Below are 24,252 nucleotides of genomic sequence, written 5' to 3' on the forward strand. Positions count from 1 at the left end.
GATTAGACAACCAAAGAGCTGACTGTATTATCCCAGACGAACAATGGGTGTCACACTTTAGTAACATTTATAGTCAAACTCATACCACAACAGATTGTGAAATAACAGCATTAAAATCATTGACTCAAATTCCTCCTTTCACTCAGGAAGAGGTGACACTTGCACTAAAAGATACACTTTGTAAAAAGGCACCGGGGCCAGATGGGGTCCCTGCAGACTTCTTTAAGACTGCTCCTCAATTTAGCTCAAATCTTAACTAACATTTTCAACGCCACTAGGGATCTTATTTTCCCCTCTAGTTGGGCAACTTCGACCATTGTGCCAATCTTCAAAAAGGGCCAGAGGACAGATCCGGCCTGTTACAGGCCCATCTCTCTTATTGATTCAAGTGTCAAAATTTTGGGGAGAGTCCTGTTAGGCAGATTGTCCACGATTTTAGATAGTAAGGGTATTTTATCTAATGCACAATATGGCTTTAGAGCCAAAAGAGGAACTTTAGATCAATGCCTAAACCTAGAGCTTATTATAAACAAATATGTGGTCGCTAGGGGTGGCTCACTGTACATGGCCTTTATGGACCTCTCCTCAGCTTTTGACCTAGTTAACAGGTCGAAGCTGTGGGGGATCCTGTTGGCCATGGGCCTTGACCCACCCTTAGTTGTTTACTTAGCTGAGCTACATAAGGATCTTATGACTTCTGTAAGAGTCACTAGGGAAGGAAGATGCACCTGTCTCTTTAAGTCTGAGAGGGGGGTTAGACAAGGGTGTATACTCGCCCCCCCTATTATTTACTCTATATATCAACGACCTCGAGACAGTAATGCAAACATCACACAGTGATATTCCGCGTGCAGGGGAGACAAAGATACCCGTCCTCCTGTACGCGGATGACGCTGTTCTTCTTGCACGCTCTGGAGTTGCATTGAATAAACTCCTTTTATCCTTTGGAGCTTTTATGGCATCTTTGGATATGAAAATTAATACAGATAAATCACACGTAATGATCTCTGGACACGCAGGCAGAAAAAAAAAGATGCTAACATTTTATTGCGCAGGGAAGGAGGTAAAGAGAGTTCCTTCTTTCCCATATTTAGGTGTGACTTTTGATGAAAAGGGCTCCTGGGGCCCTCAGCTTCTGGTTAAAAGCAACGCTGTCGCTAGAGCAACCGCAGGGCTGCTGGGTTTTGCCAAAAAACTGGGCGCACGTCCTATGGAAAGCATAATTAAAGTTTATAAAGCAAAATGCATGGCAGTCGCCCAGTATGGCTCAATTATTTGGGGATATATTAACCCCACTAAAATACAGAATGTAGAAAACAAATTCTTAAGATCTCTTCTTTCTGTTCTCCAATCAACCCCGACGTTTGCATTACATTCAGAGGCAGGTTTGGGCTATATAGCTGATACTCTGAAATTAGCTCCAGTGATTGGCTGGTTAAAAATCTGGCTTAACCAGGAGCTTACATTAAATCACACCATCTTAAAAGACTGTTTAGCCCTGGACAGAGCTCTTAAAATCCCATGGGTAAGATATGTGAGAACTCAGCTGTCCTTAGCAGGCCGACCGGAGCTCTTTTCATCTCCGGATGAAATAACTTACGAAGATTTAAAATCAGTTAAAAATACCCTGTTAAATCTATACGCTTTGGAAAGGGAAGCACAAGAGTTAAAAAAACCCATGGTAAGGAAACCCTTTTTGCTCAATTCTGTTCCCGGAATGGAACCATACCTTGTGTGGGTAACAAACCCTTACCATCGTTTTCTCTTAACGAGATTTCGTCTCGATTTAATCCACTTTATCTTGGGTAACTTTGGAACTTGGGCAAGACCTGATGACGCTGAACCCTGTGATTGCGATTGTTTCTCGGTTCAGGATACGATGCACTTTATTATGTTCTGCGGCCATTACATTGAGATTAGAAAAAGGTACTTGCTCCCTATTTTACGTTCTCAGGGCTTTATTCAGGTAAAACCAGCTCTGCTTTTCTTGCAACTTCTTCCTAATATAAAAGTAGCCTTCGCTGTCGCTAGTTTTCTAGTGGCAGGAGTACGTTTGAATAAGCCCAAATTTAGGCACAGGCACTTTATCTGTGAAAAATGAACTTCCTCTCTTTTATATCATACCCTTCTTTTTAAGATAATTGACTGACTGACTGAAGTAACGGAGAAGAAAGGGGGGCATCCTTATCTGCTTCTTATGGAGCGTCATATAAATGAAACTAATTCCATTGGTAGCACCGTGGCTTTTAGATATCTTACGATGTTTTAACATGATCATTGAAATCTGGGTTTAGGCTTTGCAATAAGAACAAAAGATAGTTTGAGACAAACAATTTAGGCGCCTTAGTAAGACTGGTTTAATGAGCCAATATGACTAAAACTTATTTAAAGATGCACATATTAGTTGTCAACTGTTGTTCCTTAAGAGAACCTGTTTGTCTCCTGGCCTGATAACTAACTAAGCGGTATATCTAGCCTTGGTATAACGGAGTGATTTGCTGGCCTGATGATGTGCACACATTTCTGTTGTTTTTGGCTAAATACTGCAGCAAGCATCGAGTGGGATGGGATGGCGATATTTTTGAATTATTATGCTAGGTTTTGGGATTAAGATAATGAGCACTTGGACAAAATAGCTCCTAGGATTTGTATTTTTCTTGAGTGTAGAAAACAGTTCTAGAAACATCTGTGCTTAGTTTGTGTAAATTTGTCTGGGAGACGAGCTTTTCCTGGGGCTTTCTTTTTCGATTATCACAACTGTGTCTGCTGATTAGCCACGTGTTATTGCTGCATTCACTGTGATGCATCAACATTGGCTTTTAATGTTAGACATGTTTTTGGAGTTGTCTAGGACTGCACTTGTTGACTTGATTTCGTAGATACATATATAGGTGTCTTTAAAAAAATGAGAGAAAATCATACTTCTCATTGACTCTGAATCCTGGTAATGTCTGTTATATTTCTTAATTTGCTTTCAACAATTATCTCAGATCTTATTACTTTTCCTAGTGTTTAGTTATTTTTTTTGTTTAGAATTTTTTTATTAAACATTTTCTCAGTTGCAAAAAGCAGTGACGTTAACAATCTGAGCAACAGCGAGTTCAGGATATTGCAATATTTTACTTTCATCTTGCACACCTAGTACAGGGAAATAGGCTATGCCCCACATGCAGGTATTGTTTTATTTTTTAAAATTTTTATTGAGCTTAGTTGACGATACATGGAAGAGGACAAGAACCCCACTAACTCGGGGAATCAAACCCCTGCCATACACAGTGCTGTTATTCTCGATGATATACTTGTAGTAAAGTATGCAATAACCGTTTACAGTGTGTAATGTAAATCTTGAACACCGGTCCAGGTCCCATTAGTCCATATATACATTAGCTGTACAGGTCACAGGATAAGTTTTAAAGATATTTATGACAAACAATACCTTGACTCCTACATTAGTCTTCACTTGCCCATATCTACTGCGGTGTGGGGCACCAGGTTATCTATTGGTTCATATTAGGGGTCTGTACCTCCGCACTGTTCTCTCCTCTCCTCCTCCCATTACAACACTCTCAGGTGCATCTGAGGTGGCTGCTACGTCTTCCGTTGAGGAAAGGAGATATGATTTCAGGGGGCCCCATATGTCTCTTGGTCTGGAGGCAGGCGGAAGCAGTTCAGCATAACTGAATGACTGCTCCTGCCAAGTTGTAAGGTCATGCAGCCAGTCCTTAAATTTGGGAGCGCGACCCCGTCCCCACCTGCAGGCCACTTTGTGCTCAGCAATCAGGAACCCCAGTGCTAGATATTTCTTATGTATAGTATCAACTCCACTTGTGCACCCCAGTAAAGCCATAGCTGGGGATAACTGTAGCGTCGTGTCAATCATCGGTGCCATTCCTGCAAATACCTTTGCCAATAATCAAAAATCGCTGGGCACTGCCAGGCCTGGCGCATTTATCATCCTCCCTGAGCTTGAATTTGCGGAGTTTGACCGGGGTATAGTATAATCTATGCAAAAACTTATAATGGATCAGTCGCAGCCTACTATTTGCTGTGAGAGCCTCTGTCTGCGTGCAGCAGAACTCCCATTGTTTGTCTACCAGCTGTTCTCCCAGATCAGTCTCCCAGTCCGAGCGGGCTGTCCGCGCTCGTGCCTTTGCTGCCTTTTGTGTATGATGATAGACGAGTGAGGTGACCTGTTGGGGAGGCTCGGTTTGTAGGTGCGCATGAAGCGGTGGGAGAGTGGGGGGGTTCCTGCGGGAACGTTGGTGTGGCAGCCCTTACACTTTGTCGAAGTTGAACAAACATGAATAAGTCCATGGCAGTAGGTGTGGTAGTACCGAAGAATTGCTCCCTGGACCGGAAGTGTCCCACTGCATATAGGTCCCCCCCCCATGTATTTATCTGGGCCTTTTCCAGCATTGACTGACACATAAGTGACTTGGAGCTCTGGATGGTAAATAGGTGGTAATTTGGGAGAATATAGCATTGATTTATCCAGTTTGGTGGCAATTTTCCTCCAAGCTGAATTGGTGCATGCAACTGTGGTGGAATCTTGATCTCGCTTCTTAGTGAGGATGAATAGGAAGCCTGAAAGGGGGACAGGAGCCATGTAGCCCATCTCAACCGTGGCATAAAGGGGGGCGGGTGAAACCAGTATGCAGCGTAGTGCGCTTTTGCACAGTGATAGTAAAGTTCGAAATCCAGTGCCTCATAACCGTCCTGTGAAAAAACTAGTGTCAAGGTACCCCATCGAAGCCTAGCTTGTTTACCACCCCACACCAAATGGATGGTCTGTGTTTTTAGTGCGCTAAAAAGGATTTCCCAGGGTTGTACGGTATGTTAATGAAGAGGTAGAGGAACTTGGGCAGCAATATCATTTTTACCAGGGAGATCTGCCCTGCCATGGATAGAGGCTTGGCTGTCCACCGTGTGATTGAGTCTGTAACTGTTTCCAGCGTATTTCCGTAATTGGAGCGCATTAATTCTTCCCTATCCCTGGTGACTTTGACCCCTAGGTATTTAACCCCTCACTGATCCATTTCAGTGGGTAGTCTAGTGCATATGGCGCGGTCACTGCAGTCAGCGGAAAAATTGATGATTTGGCCCAGTTAATATGTATGCCTTAATATTTGCCAAATTTTTTAATTTCCCGCAGCAATCGGTTTAAATTATCTTGTGGATCCCTGAGATAGTGTGATCTCGTCTGGGTAAAGCGAAATCAAAAGTTGCCTGGACGTGTATATCGGTGCGCGTTCTTTGTGGTGCCTGTAGTGATGGGGGAGGGGGGAACGTGCCCTGTTGAGAAGAACAGTGGCAGTGGGTTGGCGGTACAATACTTCTACCCATCCCAGGAATTCTGGGGGCATGCCTTTATATCTCAAAGTGCCTAAGAGATAATCCATTCTACAGGATCAAATGCCTTAGTAGCATCGAGGAAAACCGCTACTGCGGCACAGTCGGGGTCGATCTCTGGAGTACTGCAAAGAGGGTGCTAAGATTATGGGACGTTGCTCGGCAAGGGATAAACCCGGACAGGTCCGGCAGTACCAATCTGTCCGTTAACAGGTTCAACCTGTTGGATAGGACCTTAGCAAGGATTTTTGTATCGCAATTAATCCGTGAGAGCGGGCAGTAAGATTCACATTGATTGGGAGGTTTGCCTGGTTTCAATAGGGAAGTGATCACAGCCTCTCTCATCGTGGTCAGGAGTCATCCCTCCTCTTTTGCCTCATAGAAAACTGCTTTTAAAATGGGGGCCAGCTGTGTCACATATGTTTTATAAAATTCAATTGGCAGTCCATCAGACCCTGGCGTGCGGCCTGATTTCATTTGCATGATCGCCGCCGTGATCTCGTCAAATTCCAATTCTGCTCCCAAGAATTCCCTTTGGGTGTCTCCCAACCAGGCCAAGGTGGTATCTTCGAAGTATGCTTGGAGGTCTAGTGGTCGTTGTCTGTGTGTTGTATGTAAGGTTTTATAATATGTCGTAAAGATATGCAGTTGGCTAGAGATGTTCCTGCATGTCTCGCACTCCGGGTCCTGGGTTTCTGCAACATAATTGGAGAATTTAGGTTGTTGGACAAATGATGCAATTACTTTTCCTGGGCGGTCTCCCTCCCCATATTGACGCGCTACATGGTATTTACTATGGAATTTACTCTCCCAGTTAGCGGTTTCATTATATTCTGTACATTTTTCATGTAATGTGGTTCTTACAGAGCCTTCGTCTGTCGTCGCTGAGCTCCCGTTCCAGTTTTTTAATATCTGCCTCCAATTGACTGAGAGGATTACGAATATCTTTTAAAATGCCCCCTCCTTTAGCTATACATGATCCCTGATGGGAACTTTGGACGCCTCCCATACGGTGGTAAGACTGGAGACAGAATTGGTGTTGCGTTTGAAAAAATCTTGGATCTCCTGCTCAATTTCAGCTTTAAAGACGGTATCTAGTAGGTGCAATGGATTTAGACTCCACCTTGCATCGGGAGGTTGGCTTAAGGGTGGAGATAGTACCATCTGTACCGGGGGAGTGGTCTGAGTATGTCCTTGCTAAATACGTCCGTGTCCACCCAGCTTCCCATGCCTTTAGACATGAACCAATAGTCCAGCCTGGGCCATGAGGAGTGAACCGCGGAGTAATGTGTGCCCTCTCTGTCCAGGGGATGCTAGTATCGCCATGCATCTAGGAGATAGTTGTCAGTTATTATTCCCGCCAAATGCTTTTGCATGGTGGTGTAATGTTGCATAGTTGAGTGGGGCCTATTCAGGGGACATTGCTGTGTTAAAGTCCCCTCCACAAAGTAGATACGTGGAGCCCACGGAAAGTATTTTACCCCATAGGGTGGGAAAGAAAAGAGGTTCGTCTACGTTGGGGCCATAGCAATTCGCGATGGCTACTTCTGTGATGCCAGGCGTCCCCACATTAGACAATAACTACCTTGGGGATCTAGTAGTGTGCCATCTAATACAAATGCTGTGTGTCTTTTAATAAGAATGGCTACACACCTGGAGTATGTGGAGTAGGATGAGAAACACCGATGTGATGGCCATTTAGCAGCAAAGCTGGGGTCAGTAGTCTGGTCTAAATGAGTTTCTTGCAGTATGGCAATCTGCACTTGGTGCCTATCTAGGTACCCTAACACCTGTCGCTTTTTGCGCAGGTTATTTAACCCGCGGACATTCCATGTTATGCAATGAAGTTTAGCCTGCATCGAGAGATCTGTAAATGTTCAGGCAACTGGAGACCATAGGGCTGGTTATCATAATTTGAGTATCTGAGCGGTAGACGTGCATCAGGTTATGGCGTTTATCGATGAATAGTTGACATTGTGTTGGGCATCTTCCCCCCTCCCACCACCCACTCTGACATCCCCAACTTGTCAGGCATACATTCCCATCGCAACTCAACTTCTGCTGATAAACACATCAGAGCATCCAACACATTGGGAGACATCCGTAACTATGGGATTATAACTTATATAGAGATATAAAAGGGGATCGCCCGTGTGGGTATAGCTAGGTGGCCCACGTGTTGCCGCACCCCTTGACGCCCCACCTGACCGTAGGCTTGCACTGGATTACCAAGTGCTGGGGGAGAGGGGGAGAAGGAGGGGTGAGTTTCCGGGCTACAGTAGCTTTTGTCTCTATTAGTCTGAAGGCTAGCAGTAGGGACCTTTACCGGTCTAATTAGCACCGGTATACCCATGGTTTCATCTGGCTCACCTGACTATTATCCTTTCACACAATTATAAACGATGGTGACTCAGGCTAGGTCATCTATCCCTATCCCAATCAGACTGATAAAATATTATACCACAGTTAGTCCAGTTTTGATAGTGGAGACGTGGATCGGGAGCTAGATGAGGCGGCCGCGGGTGATGGTCGCTGGATCCTTTTAAAAAAAGTCCTCGACCTGTTGAGGGTTGTGAAGGATATATTGCTTTCCCTGATGTGCGACTCTGAGTCGTGCCGGATATAACATGGCTTAGGGGATACTCAAGGTTTGCAGCTTCTTTTTCACAGTGGTGAATTTTCTTCTCGCTTCTTGCACATACACAGGGTAGAATGCAAGGGAGCTGTTCTCGTATTCTACTACTTTCTTTTCTCATGCTAGGCGTAACAACGTGTCCCTATCGCGGTAATTGAGGAATCTGACTATTACTGGGCATGGTGGTGCCCCGGGAGGGGTCTCGCACTCGGGGATCTATGCGCTCACTCAACGACTAGGTGCTGGGAAAATGCGTCTGCTCCGAACAGGTCTCGGATCAGTTTCTCGGTGAAGTTATCTATGCAACCAGTGTTTAGTGTCTCTGAAAGGCCAAGCACGTGCACATTGTTCCGCCGGGAATGCGCCTCTAAAACTTAGTTTTTAGCTGCGATGACGTTCAGTAATCGATCCATCTGTGATATCTGCTCTTACTGCTTGAGGCGCCATCTTCCATCTCAGAGATTCTGTTTTCTGCCTCCAATCCTGCGGTCATGTTTTTCTATTTTGTGTACTATAGCGTCCATACGAGAGTTCATGACATCGATTTTTGCATCAATTGATGTAAGGCTACTTTTCATAGTTAAGCAATATTGATTTCCAGTCCTCATCTTGACTGTCGGGAGACTCAGACTCCGTGTGGTCGTCCGTTTGGGTCTGGGACGTTTTACGTGCCTCAAATGGGATCTTGGTTTGTTTCCCATACGTCCTGCCCATGTTGACCAGGAAGGGAGTGCACAATTGCACGATATGGATAGTAGGTAGACCTGATGAGACGGAGAATCAAGAGGATAGCCCAGTATCACCCCCTCTGGGGGACATTCTACTCTGGTTGCTTACTGGTCAGTTCTGTTCATCAGGAGACGGTCATAGTTATTAAGATGCAGGGGCTATTGTAAGGTGCATGCTTTGAGATGATGAGGCCTCGCCATGTGGTTCAGTCAGCTGCACTGTGTTAGCGTGAATGGCAGTCAGGCCTCCTACGGGTCCTGAAAGCCAGTGTTTGTAACTTCTGTATTTGGGGAGCAAGTATCATGCCAGCATTGAGATGTTAGATCGGGGGAGGGGGGCACGGGTACTCCGCTCTACCACTGCCACGTTTTCAGTAAATTAACAGAGCCCGCTCTGTCTCCAGGCTTTGTTAGTGTGGGCCGGGGGACCGTGGCTTCCGATTATTTATCTCTGTACGCCCGGCCGGCAGGCTTCCTCTGTGCGCGGCCAAGAGAGAGGCCAGAGTTACCCAATGGCAGCTCGCCTCCCGCAAGGCGCGTCGTCCCCGGGAGCGGGCCGGACCCTTCGCCTCGAGTGCTTCCACCGGGCTCCTCACCATCGCAGCCGATGCTGTGATGTTGCTGCAGCAAAATAACTCATAAAAATAAGATCGCTGCGTTTGGTGTTTGAAAAAATTACAAAGTAACGTGCCGCAAAAAATGCTGCAAAATTCCCATATTTATGCCGTTAAATGTGCTAATTCATGCCCCAATAATCTGGGGGGTCTAATTAACACTCTCAGCCGTTACATTTTTAGGCCAGAAATCAAATATTAATAAAAATAAAACCAGCATGGCAAATCCAATTGGTCTCGCCTATGCGAGACCTGTGCGTTGTCAGTGTTTTTCTAGCCATATTGTACAGCGACGCTGGCTGAAGTGCAGCAAAAAACACAATGACACGGTCCATGCTGGCTCTCATATTCAGCTTTTTTTCTTTACTTTCAACCATGTTTCAACATGGCAAAGAAACATTGGCTTTGCCAATGCTTTTTTTGCCTTTTTCCTTCTTTTAGCTTCTAGCCTAGTCCAACGCCTGTGTGTATACTATATGTAGCACCGTGTCTAGAGGCCACTGGGAGCAAGATTCCTGCTGTTTTGTAAATGTGACACTTGTTCCTTTGTAAGCACTCTGAATGAGCCTTATCCGGATTAAACAAGCATTTACAATACAATGGTCTCGGCATTGTTAAAGTTAGAGCTATTGGCATTGCTCATGACCTTATTTTTGTTTGTTTTTGTTTTTAAAACATTTAAAGAAACGGCATTGTTATTTACAATGTCAATAGCTTAATCACTCTCAAATGCGAGTCCTATTGCATTTGCACCCACACACAGCCACCCACACACAGCCACACACACAGAGCCACTCACATAGAGCAACCCACACACAAATAGAGCCACCTACACACACACACACACACACACACACACGCAGTAGCCCACTGACCTATTTACATTATGTGCACTTTGTGATCTGCATGGTACATGTTCTTTGCTGCAGGTATATTAACCCTATGTGCTACCTTTCCAGGAGTCCAAACTTCCCCTAGACAAAACTCCGATCTCTCTCTAGGAAGAACATTAAACACCATCATGACCTTTTTATTGTTGCCGAAAATTGCTGGAGGGCAGGACTTTTAAAACCTTAATTTACTTGCAAACCTAATGTCTCCACACAAAGTCAGCGCCCGGTCACACCGGTTGCACTGCCCTAGAGCTGGCCCTTCTCAAGGGTCCTGTGACCTCAGTGACAGAGTCACTGTTGTTCTTGGCTGTGCTGCTTCATAGGCCTGCTAGCAAGACTGGAGGTGAACTTCAGTATGGATTGTGGTGGACCAACCTTGAAGGTTAACCCAGACTTGCCAGTGCTAGGGTCCACCTGCTAGTGCTAAGACACCAGCGCTTCTAAGGTCTTGCGAAGCCTTCTAAGGTCTAGCATGGGATTGTGCTCTCTCAGGAGAGTCGTCTGGTGGACTGGTTATTAAGGCTGAACCTGGTTCCCCAGTTCCAAATTCAGCAGCTCTGGCCATAGTGCCACATAGTCTCCCCCACTGGACACCATACTTTCCCACTGAGAAAAACTCACACTGCCTTCAACTACAACTCAATTGCTGCCGGCTATAAACACCTGGATGAGGCTCAATTTAAATGACGCAATAGACAAGAGCAATATGAGGCCTACAAAAAAAAGTAACATTATCCTGGAAAAAGCAAACACTCATAGGGGAATGCAAAATTTAGCAAACCATGTGAAATGCAAGCAGGAACAACATTGTTACCTTAACGCTTTTACAATCACTATTCAGAAATCAGTGAGTGCTTTTGCCTGAAAGGGGCCTTGAATGGTCCCATTTCAATGTCCATTGCTGATATCCTTACAAAACGTTAGCAGTATGGTAAAAAGACCACATCCTGGACGCAGAGCCGCAGTACACATTTTGTTTTCCAATCCACACTTTGCAGTACCTCCAGGATTGGTGCACTAGTTGCAAGCCCAGGGAAAACAAAGACAAGAAAAAAAAATAGCGCTTCACTGGCAAACTCTGTAAAAGTGGCGCTAATGTGTTTGGGTGTGAATAAAATCAATCTGGCCAGTTTGCTACCACTGGCTTACTTTATTTAATTTTTTTTCATATTTTTAACCTTTTATTCCAGATGCTGCACCTTAGAATTAAAATAAATTTCCAGCAAAAATGATTTTCTTTTTTTTGTATCCATTTCACAGGGGAGCAAATAAAAGAAAGTAGAGGAAAGAGAGTGAGAACTCCATCTTGAAGTCAAGGTTTTCAGTAAGAGAAGAACTGCTAGACAGAAAGAGAGGGAAGAATGAAAGAGTGGGGGGGGGCAGCTGAAGCATTGTCGCACAGGGCGCCACAGGCACTAAAGCCGGCCCTGTGTGCGTTGAAGGCGCTGTACAAAACACTGCTGGAGAGGGGTGAGGAGGAGGGGAAAGAGTGGGGGGGCAGCTGAAGCGGCAGAGCAGAAGCGGACACTGTATTTTACTTCTCTAAGTAAGAAGGAAAAGACAGAGTCCTGTTAATTCTCTGCCGCCTGCCAGATGTTTAACATGTGCAAAGAAGGCTAATTTACTACTCAACAATATTCTCAAGACTATTCAGAAAAAAAATCAACTTTCCCCAAACCAGGAGGCTAATTCACCAATGTACGGCTATAGTTAAATTCTGCAACATTTTGAGAAATGTTAAACACTACCCAAATAGTGTAAATCAGGGTTGAAACATTATCATTTAACATTTCAGAATAATCCTGGCAATCACTACTGACGATAAAATATACTACCAATACCATAATGAAATGAATCAAGTGATGCAATGAACTCCATATGAAGGCATTTCCGTATTAACTGCTCGGGGAAAATGCACGTGGATCTATATGTCCATTCAATGTATACTTCCGTATTTTGCTTTTGTGTCGGTTAGTATGCCTGTTCCCTCCCGCAAACCGAGACTCCGTGTGTATTCTTACTCGCGTACCATCATCGATGTAAACTAAATGGCTTTATATAAAGGGGATCTGAACCTACCTAGGGCGTGTCCGACTGACGTGGACACCATTGAGCACAACGCTGCAAGGAGACATTTATGGGGGGCACGCGAACGGGATCTTCAGAGCAGTCTGACCTGCCATGAGCAAGATGCTAAACAGCACACTTGGAGTGAAGGATACAGAGGATCAGTATTCTATTCCAGGACATCCATGCCACGATATGCAGATGCAGAGAACACAACATGCATCAACTTAAATTTATAAAGTTGGCAAGTGGGCTGTAGTTAAAATATAACATATTTGCACTTTAGCATCGCCCACATATCAAATAAAATAGCGTGTCGGAGCCAGCCAGTCGTGTCGGAGAGTCCGGTTACTTATCTGCCACACGTCCTCGAGCGCCAGGAAACGCAGAGATCAGCCTTGCAGGAAGGAAGAGGCGGCCCCACGTCCCGCTCGGTTCCGACCACGCACAAAATGGGCGAACCTTCCGATGGTAAAAAAAAAAAAAAAAACACGTCCACCACGCGTAAAAGGGGCAGGGACTAAAAAAAAGAGAAAGATGCGACAAAACACGCCCCCGAATCTGAAAAAGAGAGGGCTTGTTTTGAGAGACAAAGCTCTTCTCCAATGGCTGACCAGCATTTAAGAGGCCAGCCAATGGAGAAGAGGGGCGGGTTCAAGCCCCATTTCTGAAAAACATTAAATCTCGCGAGCGAGACTGCGCAAGCACAGCCTTCACTAGCCGAGACCTAAAAAGGCCTGCAATGAGGAAGCCGTGTTTTTAAAAAAAAAATTTTTAGTTTGACATAATGCAGTAAGGATAATACTTGAATATTTTTCAAGACAAAATAGAATGTGTTTGGTCTGCTTCATGCAGAGATGATAGTTTTGGTGCCTTGAAATGTTTTAAATATAGAGGAGTGCTGCAGATACTTAAAAAATGAGGACATCTCTGTAACGACTGCCACTGTGTCCGAGAAGCAACTTAACTATTTAGAGACTAGGAGCAGGTGGTGGCCATCTGTATGAACATGTCCCACAGGACAATGCTTTGCCTGTTAATCGGGAAACAGTGGGGAAGGAATGGAGGATGCAAGGTTGATCAGTCATTCTCTAGTGCACAGTTGTACTAAGTATCTCCCAATTTAGGTTGCACCTACAAGTACGGTTTTAGGTCTCGCCCGAGCCAGCGCATGCGCTGGTCTGGCGAGACATTTAGTGAGTGGGGGCTTTAGAAATGTGACCACAGCTTTTTGGGTGGCATAGCCCGTGCGGTTACGCGCACAATGACGAGTGGAGGCACCATCTGGCTTTCCTCTCTCGTCATGGTGCACGCACATTGCACACCACTCGCCAGCAGACGTGCCTTTTTTTTTTTTTTTGTTTAATTATTATTTTTTTTTAGTTACGCGCCATCATGGCTCATTAAGTGCTTTCGCGTGCACCACTCTCGCGCTTTTTTTTTTTAACTTGAGGCATGCATGCTTGTTTTTATTATGTTATACATTTCTACACATACTGCCTGAAGGTAAAGTCTAGTGACGAGGATGCTCCCTTCAAAACCAGCAGCCTTGATTTCATGTTGCAACTCTTTCTTTTGAAACTCTGTATTAAAACTATACTAATAAACTTAAAATGTCATATCGTCTGGAGTTGAGAAACATGCTCTTTCCTGCAGCTTGATGTTGTTTTCCAAACCGCTGCTGCATTCGCTGTGCCACATTTTAAGGAACACCGAATGCTGAATCTTGCGCGTACATGTACAAGTGTTCCTCAGGCGGCCACTGGGTGGAACTAGAGAGGTGCATATGTGAGGTGACTGGATTCCCCACAAAAGTTTGCTTTTGGGAAAAATGGGCAGACAAGGTACTACTGTTCCCCCTGGTAGCATGAAGCCATAAATGAAAAATGATTGACATGTTACTCAAAGATGCAAATCATAAAGGCTATCTACCTATTACTAATTGTGTGCTTGTTTCTCTTATCAATTCTAAAGACGACTGAAGGAAACTGTTGGCACGTGACTTCATATAATGTGGAGTCGGCGCTTGATGCGTGCATCTGCAGAAGCTACAGGAGACCGATTTGATTCGACGATAGTCTTTCAACCTCTGCGACCTTGGAAATACTGGCGCTTGCATGTTTGTATTATCTACATTGGGACAGCCTAAGTCGTAAGTAATATGACCGATTTATAAGCCATTAAAAGCATTCAGCTAAATATAAGAATGTTTTTGGAGTGCCTTACTTTACATAACAGTCGGTGAAAACAATAAAGCTGTCCTTAGGCAAGATCTAAAATAAGCATTGGCATAGCCAATAGGTCCCGCCTTTGGGACCTTATAAGTGTTCAACCATGCAACAGTTAATGTTGTTGTACTTAGGATATTGTGCTGCATAACTAAATACTTACAAGGTCCCGAAAGTGAGACCCAGTGGCTATGCCAATGCTTGTTAGTTGTCTTGTTGCAAAAGACATACATAAATTATATATCTAACAGCGGGCTTAGAGTCCGCCCATACCCTCCCTCGATTGGCTTTGTATTCACTCTCATTTGCTTTTCTTTTCTTTTCATATTTGAGGACTTTCCTTAATCTACCATCTTTTTCTCCTCCCTTGGAGCGTAGTCTCTTTACCATCCTTTTGATTAGCTGCTTGAACCATAGTTCTGCTCACTTACAGGGAACTACTTACTTTCTTTTTCGTGAAGCATTGAGTGGATGTTTTTTCTCACTCTCCTTGTGTGCTTCTTCCCCATCAAATACAATCCCCCTCTTTGTATTGCTTTCTCCCTTGTGCTGCTCTTTCTCTACTCTGCTTCTCCCCCTATAAACGTCCCACGCTCAATGTTGCTCTCTTTCTCCCTCATGTGCTGCTTGTACTCTTTCCCCAATTCAACTTTTTTTTAATTTTACCACCCACACTCACTGTTGGCTTCCCTCCACTTGCTTCTTTGGTGTTGTCCACCCCTCGTAGCCATTTAATTTTAAATTACCATTTGCTGCTGGACGTTAGCCAACAAGAAAAGCACTTTTGTGCGCTCAAAATTGTATTTATTTTTATTTGCCTAGCTAAGTGCTTTACGCCATTTTACATTGTTCAATTAAAAAAAGAAAAAGTAAATAGTGCCTGCGTCATTCTGTAGTTGTGCGCATGTGTGGCGATGCATGTTTGACCTACAGAGTGAAGCGAGCTGCAACCGCTACACTTTTGTTTTTTTTTGTTGTTTATTTTAGTGGGGAGGCCAGTGTTTCACTGCATTTCCATAATTCATGGGCCTACAAAGTGAAACCTGTTGGCTTTGCCAATGCTTGGGACTGCTTGGCATCTGTCTTTTCATATAGTTTCTATTGTTTGGGTTTCTTCTCATTGATGCATTTGTTATCTGGTACAGATTATGGCACTTAATCCATTTCCTGACACTGGATATCAACATTTCAGTCGTTTCTCTCACTGCATTACTTTTTATTTTCCAAGCTGTGACTCAATCCGTATTTGTTTTGATGCCTTTGCAGTCATTTTATGGTTTAATTCTTCAAAAGATGGCATAAAAACATCCTTGAGTGGATTAGCTCCAGGTCTAAGCCTCCACCTTGTTTGGCATCCCAAGTCATTTCCCTATGTTGTTATGTTCACCATCAGCCTGGGTCAGAGGTGACTTGGTAGAAAGTTCTGTAACTGCACTAAATTACACAACCTGGTAGTGCCATTAGAAAATTAAGATGAGCGAGGCTGGAGGACATTGCGTGTGCATGTTTTTTCACTTCTGGTTTCTAGAATGAGCCAGTTCTTATTGGCAAATCGTTGCAATTGCTTTTTGTTTTTCAAACATATTTAATTCGCATCTGTGAAAAAGGGGATGCCTGCTGTGAGTTTTTAGGTATGTGCGGTTTGTTCCACCTTCGCTTTTCTTTAGGAACCTGTTCGTATTTGGATTTGGGTAGTGGAGCCAGGGCCACCAGCTTCAACTCATGTTTGTGATCAGTCATTTGGCTGCCTGTGACAGATTGGCACTATCCGCTTGAACGTTTAGCTTGGACATTGGAAGGACAGTGAGAGAGGTCATGGTTTGTGGTTCGGCAGAGCTGTTGGAGCAGCAGGACGTTGCGTATTCTTGCTAGTGCTGTTCATGATTGGCATCCAAGATGTTTATCTTGTCAAACCCTCTGTACTTCCTTAACTGCAGTAGTAGCATAAAAATAATGAAAACAGCTTTTAGGAGTGTGAAGTAACTGGTTCTACAGAAGCTTTCACCTTGATGACGAAGCTTTCCACCTTGATGACACACATCTGAACACCCATTTGTGGCATTTGCGATCCCTAAGACCCTTAATTGCAACTTTTAATGGTTTGGTACATACCAGCGTCCACTTTGGGATGAGAGAGGTTCTTAGTGTGTGAATGAAGTACATGCTGGCGGTAAAAACCTATTAACAGCAGAGCGGAGAAGAGCAGGGTTCTTTGAAAGAAAATACACCAGTAACAATGACATACTAACGTAAGGTGAGAATAAAAGGGTTCTCTTTGAAGACACGACATGCCGGTTAGGCCTGGGTGTTAAACTCCGTGTAGCCGGTTTTTTCCTCACTCACCAACGTTAAGTTGGCGAGCGAGGAAAATCTTACTCCAGTCCACCTCCCGGTGAGATTTCTCAACGTGGGTGGGATGGCCGCTACCACACGTGTTGAGAAACCTTCCATTCACGTTGAGGAAGCTGCCGCTCAAGAAGAAAATCTACTCGAGTGGCAGAAACTAGCTTTGCACTCTTGCGCTGCTCATAGTGCCATTTGTGCTGATTTCCCAGCGCGGGACAAACACCTGTCGCTAAAAAATAGCTTTGAACGGCGCAACCTAACATGCTCTGCAGCTTGCGGAACTCCGCGTGGAGGAGTTTTTTTTGGGTCACTTCTACGCGGAGCTCAGTCAACTCCACCCAGGCCTAATGCCGATGGTAAGGGCAGACTGACCTGTTCAATAGGGAGAGCAGGGTTCCCTGGTCATTGAAGGAAAAGCGCGACCATGGCAACAACCTACAACCATGTGAGAGGGGAAGGGCATGGGCTTCTATTTGTGAACTAAGGAAAACCAGTGGTAAGGACAAAAACATGCAAGAGGGCTCTGGGAATGACCGGGTTCTCAATTCAACAAATGGGATTTCTGAAAGGGCAACTTTGTTTTTTCCCGTACTACAGGATCACCTGATAAGGCATGGAATCTCTACGGGACATGAGTGTGGAGGAGCTGCGGGATATGCAGGACGATCCAGAGCGCATGGATCGCCTCACCCTGGAGTCCCAGGAGGTAAAGTAAAGTCCTTCTGTGTTACAGAGAACTAGAGAGGCTCAAAATTAAAAACGTAGAGGGTCACTTGCAGGAGCTGATGAAGAGATGTCCATGTCGTTGAGAAGATTGATGGAATAACAGGAAGCAGAACTAACAATAGTGCTATGACAAACCCATTGTAACTTTGGCATTTCTAACCAAATTGGAATATTGTTTAAGTCTTGAGTCCCAGCAGGAGTCCCAGCAGGATGCACATCTACTACATCAACGTAGCAACTACACAGATTACCATTACATCGCTCCAGTAACACATATTTAATAAAAAAGTTATTATTTCATTTAAGGATTCTTTTAATAATTAAAATAAAGAACACTAATGCGTAGATTAATTTAAGTAGGGATTAGGCTTTGCATTAAGGGTCATTTGAATTGTATTTAAGGGTTTAAGTTAAAACGACTAGGTTAAATTATTTATTTTAATCTAGCATTATGGTTTTAGTTTGCTTTTGTTGGAAAAATGTGTTTACATTTTCTTTGATTTAAATTCATCTAAATTCATTTGGGGTCACGGTTAGTATTTTGGTAAGGTTATGGATAATTATTTTATTTGCCCATAAGGTTTAGCAATTTTATCATGAATTGCTTCTTGAAAGATATTTAATGTAAAAAAATTGAGGGTTTGACTTAGTTTTAATGTTTTTTTTAAATTTTATTTTATTTAAATCAATTGAGCAATAGGTTTAGGGTCGACAAAGATTACTTAATTTTTAATTACATTACACTAAATATAATTTAAAGACTATGGTTATGAATGTAATTGCATACATTCAGTAATATATTTGCTGTAAATAAATAAGTTTAATTACCCTTTAAAGAAGATGATGTAGTATTAGGGTAATGGTGGTAAATAGATTTACAATCTCTCGGCTAAGCAGTGCCTGTTGGCATAGTGGGGAAAGCAGCCTTAACCACGCAATGCCCTTACCATGCCGTGCTATTACCACTTTCCTTCACCATGCATTGCTTTTAAAACGCATGCCTTTACCATGAATATGCGTTTTCCATGTATACCTTTACAATGCAAGTTAAGTATATTTAAGGTAAGTATTTGGGTACAATTACCTTAAAAATACTTAACTTGCATTGTAAAGGAATACACAGTAAATGCATATTCGTGATAAAGGCATGCGTTTTAAAGGCAATGCATGATATATATACATCTCCATCCATCCCATTGGCAGTTGCCATTGGTTAGTTATAGTTAGGATCATGTTTCCATAGGAAATGCATTTTTCTGCGTTGCTAATAACTTTAGTACCGTTTGGCGAATCTCCGCAAAACTTTCCTAAAATGTTTTATTTATTGACTAGTTTGCGCACAGAAAGTTTCAGGGTGATCCGTCAAGCGAGGGGCAAGAAATAAGGGGTGTCCCAAAACAAGTTTTCCTCATTCATTTTACCATAGGAACTTTGGACACAGCTACCGCCTAAACTGCTGAACATAGTTACTCCAAATTTGAGAGCTAGATCTTTGCCCAAAAAAAGAGTGCTTTTTGTGTATTGGTGTAAATCTGCTCAGCAGTTTTGAGCAATTAATGCTCAAAAACGTTGCTTTAAATATAAGGTGTTGAAGAAGAGAAGGGTGGGTTGTCCAATCCCTTACACATTTCCTCTTAAAACCTCAATGAAACGATGTTTAAAAAAAAAAAATGAATGACCCTTTGATTTGAGAATATATCTCTACACGATAAGACCACCTTGCTCTGTACCTAGGTTTATGGTCTACAAATATCTGTGCAGAAAATGTAGGTTGCAATTCAATAAATGAGTATTGTTCTTACTCAAAGCTTGAGGGGCACTAAAGCATGTTGTCGTAGACTTCCAATGTACCACATCAGCGTAGTGTTGGAGGAAGGCTTCTTCATTATAAACACTACCCAGGTTTTCTGAAGCAGATCACTGATAACCGGGACCACATTGTGGTGAGTTTCTCCAGGCCATTAATTGTCCCACAGTACAATGTGGTCAAAAATGTTCAAGCCTGGTTGAAAATTGACTTAGTCTCCTGTACATGTCAGACTGGATCTGGAAACTTGAAATAGCGCAACTGTGTCAATAGGTGGTGCTCTAGCTCGGCTGTGAGATCTACCCCCACATATGACATCACAAAGATGGCATAAGGCATCACCATGGCATGCTGTTGGTTCCTTTTTTATTTTTTACTTCTTTCAATGATTAGAAGTTACACTCAACATTATTTCTACCGAGTACTTACATTTACTTTGTTTTCTGGGATGTCTTCCCTGAAAATCTCGGCTTTAAACCCTGTCACTCGCTGCTTTCACACAATTGATGCTGGACCTCTTATACCCACCCTAGTTCCTTAGATATACATGCGGTCCCCAAGACTCTGTTATGGCGGCCTCCATCTCGATTTACACCAGTGACTCTTTTCCCGGTGCCTGTCAATCAATCCCCACTCTTTCTGGTGCCATTCAAGCGCTGGCTGACCCTCCTCTATTGCTGAAGACCTTGCTGGTTGCTCCAGCACTGTTCCTGACTCCACTAGAACTGACTTTACATCTGCTACAAACATAGCAATTTTTCCATAGATGAAGTCCATTTTAGTCTGATGCCAATGCACAGCAAAACATTTTATCCAAAAGGAACCTCCCCACAGGCCCTTGCCTCGTGATAAATACTTTGGTAGGCTATTGTGGCTGTTTGGCTCCGATTCTTACCCCAGTCAAATGCTGAACATAGTTTACCACAATAATAGTGACAGCAGTGTGCTGGGTATGTACAAGCCCACTCCCACTGGGACAGATGCTGGTGACTACCTGGCCCGGCAGAAAGCCAGTGGCCCTGAATATCCCTCTGGGGCTCGCATAGAAATTGCTTCATTTACAGCTGTGCTAAGTCGCAGAAGTCCTTGAGTTGTCTTTGACTGTGGACGAGGACAAAGATTACCTCCTTACAGAAATCCTACACCTGGCATTGCTTCAGTTGAAACTTTGCTCCCATTTAATGGTGTATTCTGGTTAGGTGGAGTAAGCCATCTTCTATCCCTGTGGTGAGCCGCCAAGCCACTCTCTGCCTTTGTCCCGCTCTAGGGGCCCCAAAAGGTTTCACCGCGCATCCCCTTCCAGAGAGTCTTGTGGTCCAGGAATTGTCTTCCCTGAAACAGAACCTGTTTGTTGTTGTTGTTTTTACCTTCTAGCCATATGGGCAGAGAGTCGAAGAGGGATAGAGGCAGTTAGAAGGTCTTCATTTCAGGGGGCTTCACTATTTATTCCATGAATTCACCTTGCCTCCGAGCCAGCGGCTCCTATGCCCTGTTGGAAATGGCACAGATGACTGTCCCAAACCTTCCAGACCATGTTTGCAGCCATTTTGTGGAAGGTGTGTTGGGCGGGCAAGACCGGCCAAGCGGATCCTTTGCTGTGCTCCGAGCACAGTAGATTCTGTGGCACCGTCATCACCATCCACCAGCATACCTGGACGCATTCTACAGACTTTTCACAGGCTATCCAAGCAAGTCTTATGAAAATGCCCCTAGATTGAGTGAACCTTTTTGGGGCAAAAGCGGATCGCTTCAAGCAAGATTGGGCTTTGTCTCAATCCTTGGGGCCTGCATCTCCTGCACGCCAGTTTCATCAGCAGTACGGACAGTTCACAGGATATGATCTTCTTTGGGGCCTGCTATTTCAGCGGCATGGACCTTCCCGGCATTGCAGTATCCCAAGAAGATGCAGCGGGCGTGGCATGGAGAGCAGCAGCAGCAGTCCTCTCCTCCACCTACCATGGCTTTTATCTGGCCTTGAGCGAGCATGCCAAGCCTGTAGCGTTGGGGGTGTCCTTTCATTTATCTTGCTAGCAGTCGATCACTCTGAACTGTGGGTGCTTCAGTTTTGCTGAGGAAGGCTGAAAATTAATTTCAGGAAATACCACCTCCCATTCCCCATATCTGCTCTGTCATCTTGGATGATCATTCCACGTCTGTGGGACTTCTCTTGCCACTACTTGCTTCCCCTAATTCCTTGGGTTCTGCGATTAAGACCACCCACATATAATCTTAATCGCACTGGGCTGGCTGCGGAGCATATGGTACTGTGATCTCCCCTTGTCCCACTGCCCTCCTCTTATGATAAAGGAGGTGAAGAATCTTGAGGTAGTTAACATAACATATCCAACATAAAGATCATTACCAAAAGTAAGTAACTTGTTCTACATTGCGAATTGTTTAATGAATGTGCTTAATATCTCTATGTGGAGTCGTTCTAATGTAACCGTATAGAGGGAGCTAGCATGCGGATGCGACAAGTATTGGTATGCACCAGGGGTCGAACCAGAGAGTGAGATAGTGATATCAACAGAGATCTCAGATTAATTCACGGCCCAGATGGTGTGTAAATTATAGTGACACTAGCTGTTCAGAGAGCTCTTAGGTGAGAGGTTTGTTACTGAAGTAAAGGGGGTGAGAAGAAGTGAATAAATACCATAGAGGGAAAGTGGGACTGAGCAAGGGAATGGAGCTCTTACAGTTTGTCATTTCTTCAACTCTTGTTGATCTCTTATTCCTCATTCAGCTTCAGAGCCTGCAGCTGGAGAAGGAGATGTACCTGGCCTTGAACCGTAGGCAAGCTGAGGAGAACCTTGCGTTCCAGCCACGCTTGGACACAGGCCGTCTCCTCCTGCAGGAGAAATACGAGGCCCTAGGGCAAGCTGCGGCACACTACAAACAGCAGAAGGCCAAGCTGGGTAAGGAGAGTTTCTTCACTATAGCTGATTCAGACTGGGCTCACTGGGATCTTGGGGTGCAAGCAGAATCAGCCCAAAAATGTACTCTTGATATCTGAAGTAGTTCAAGAACCCTCACAAAGTCCTACCGGATCAGCCGGTGTAAGAGACACTATCCTGCTTTAGATTCACATGCGGTGCTTTATCCTGTCTTTAGTGTTTGGAACATTCTTTCTAATAGCTACTTAAAACTGCAGACTTCTGACCGTAGAATATTCCCACCAGACTGGATCTGGAAGTCTTCAAAGCAATAGCTTCTGTGCACTGCTAGTTGGCGCCATCTAACTCTGCTCTGACCTTGCACCGCCCTGGAACTGATGATGCGGAATCGCATGTAGGTGCCACCCCTCCATGCTGATGTCTGTTCCTTCACATGCCCTACAATGAAAATCTAGAGCTCTGTTCCCACTTTGTCTACTGATGATTCAAAAAACACAAGACTGCCACAGAAGAAAAATGTCACCTGTCCACCTCCACCCTGCACTCCAATAACAGGCTTCAAGCTGTGCCATGATTGTAGGAAGCAAATGACTGGCACAGACTCTGGCATAGTCCAAGGACTGTAAAACGCCTCCCATGATGTGGTTGAGAAGCAGACAACTTATTCTTCCCTGCATTAAACTGAACCAGTACTCTGTCTGAACCTGAAAAAAATTGCTAGTGAGTTGGTTACCTCTCAAGAAAAAGAATTTGAATCTCCAGCTGGTACACCAACCCGCAAAAGTGCCTCTTTTGTAATTGTAGTGTGTAGGGCGGTGGTGAATCTGGACCTACAGATGTCCACAGTAGAAGCAAAATCCAGTTAACTCACTGAAATTCTCCAACCAGAGCTGGCTTCATTAGGACCATTCTTGCCCTTCACTGAGGCACTTGCGGACTCTTTTATGGCTGCTTTGACTAAGCCATGCTCACCCTTCCAGTTACTCAATCTGTGGCTAAGCGACATAGACCAGCTACTTTTGACCCATCATGCCTCACTATGTACTGAACTCTGTAAAGCCTTGTAGCACAAGGGTCAAGCCGTAAGATGAATCCATATACCTTTCCGTTTTTACTTTTTGGACCAACAATTCAAGTGTATTGACACATCTGCAAAGAATTTGTTCTCTTCAGCTGGCCTGATCTATGCAGATGTTTTAAAGGTACTGTGGCCTACCTTTCACACTTCTGCACCGCACACTGTCTCTGCACATGTTTCGATAGACCATGCTTCGGTTGCTGTACAGGAGGCCTATATGTACCTGGCCAGTTGTGTCATCGAGAGAGTAGGTGAGGAGTATTAATCCTGCTATTTATTTCCTCCTATCCAAGAAGGGTGGAATATGCAGACCCATCTTAGACATTTGACCACCTTCTGACAGGATTGCAAAATCAAAATGGTGCCTCTGGTTCGGATTCTTTCTTTCTGCTGTGGACCAAGAAGATAGGTTTGTGCCCTTGCAATAGTAGTGCTTTTATTTTCTTATAGCCTTTCGGCAGTTGCACAAATTTTACCTGTATTTCACTGTAGCGACAGAACACTTCCACTTTGTCGTCATCCCCTCATAGTGTAATAAACTCATTAAACCCTCTTGGGTCCAGTCAGCTCAACCCGGAGTAGCAGTGGCTTTGAGTAGTCCGGCTTTAACAAAGGTACAAGTGCAAATCATTTATAAGTATCAAAACAATTGAAAATGAAAGAAACCTGACACAAATGAAATGGAACACTAATTTATTAAAATAACCCTTATTTTTATGCATTTTTAGACCCCAAAACAACCAAATCCATTGCAGGTTCTAGAGATACACATTGAGTAAATCATATCACTGCTTTTCACCCAAAATGCAAATGAGCATTGGCAACTTCTGTGGTTAGTAGCAACTATGAAAACATTTGACAACATTTTTATAAAATTGTATTCGGGC

The 24,252-nt window shown here is 44.0% G+C and overlaps 1 protein-coding gene across 2 annotated transcripts in view; it reads left to right on the forward strand.

Annotated features, from left to right (window-relative positions):
* VPS37C (VPS37C subunit of ESCRT-I) overlaps nucleotides 1-24,252 on the forward strand; it is a 91,791-nt gene that overhangs the window by 27,349 nt on the left and 40,190 nt on the right. For both annotated transcript variants that reach the window (XM_085651457.1, XM_085651459.1), the window contains 3 exons: nucleotides 14,261-14,438; nucleotides 17,458-17,566; nucleotides 22,137-22,308. In XM_085651457.1, coding sequence (XP_085507583.1) covers nucleotides 17,474-17,566; nucleotides 22,137-22,308 — 265 coding nt within the window. In that variant the 5' untranslated portion in view covers nucleotides 14,261-14,438; nucleotides 17,458-17,473. The remainder of the gene's footprint in view (nucleotides 1-14,260; nucleotides 14,439-17,457; nucleotides 17,567-22,136; nucleotides 22,309-24,252) is intronic.

Source organism: Triturus cristatus, chromosome 4_1, assembly GCF_964204655.1.
Source record: "Triturus cristatus chromosome 4_1, aTriCri1.1, whole genome shotgun sequence".
Taxonomy (NCBI): Eukaryota; Metazoa; Chordata; class Amphibia; order Caudata; family Salamandridae; genus Triturus; species Triturus cristatus.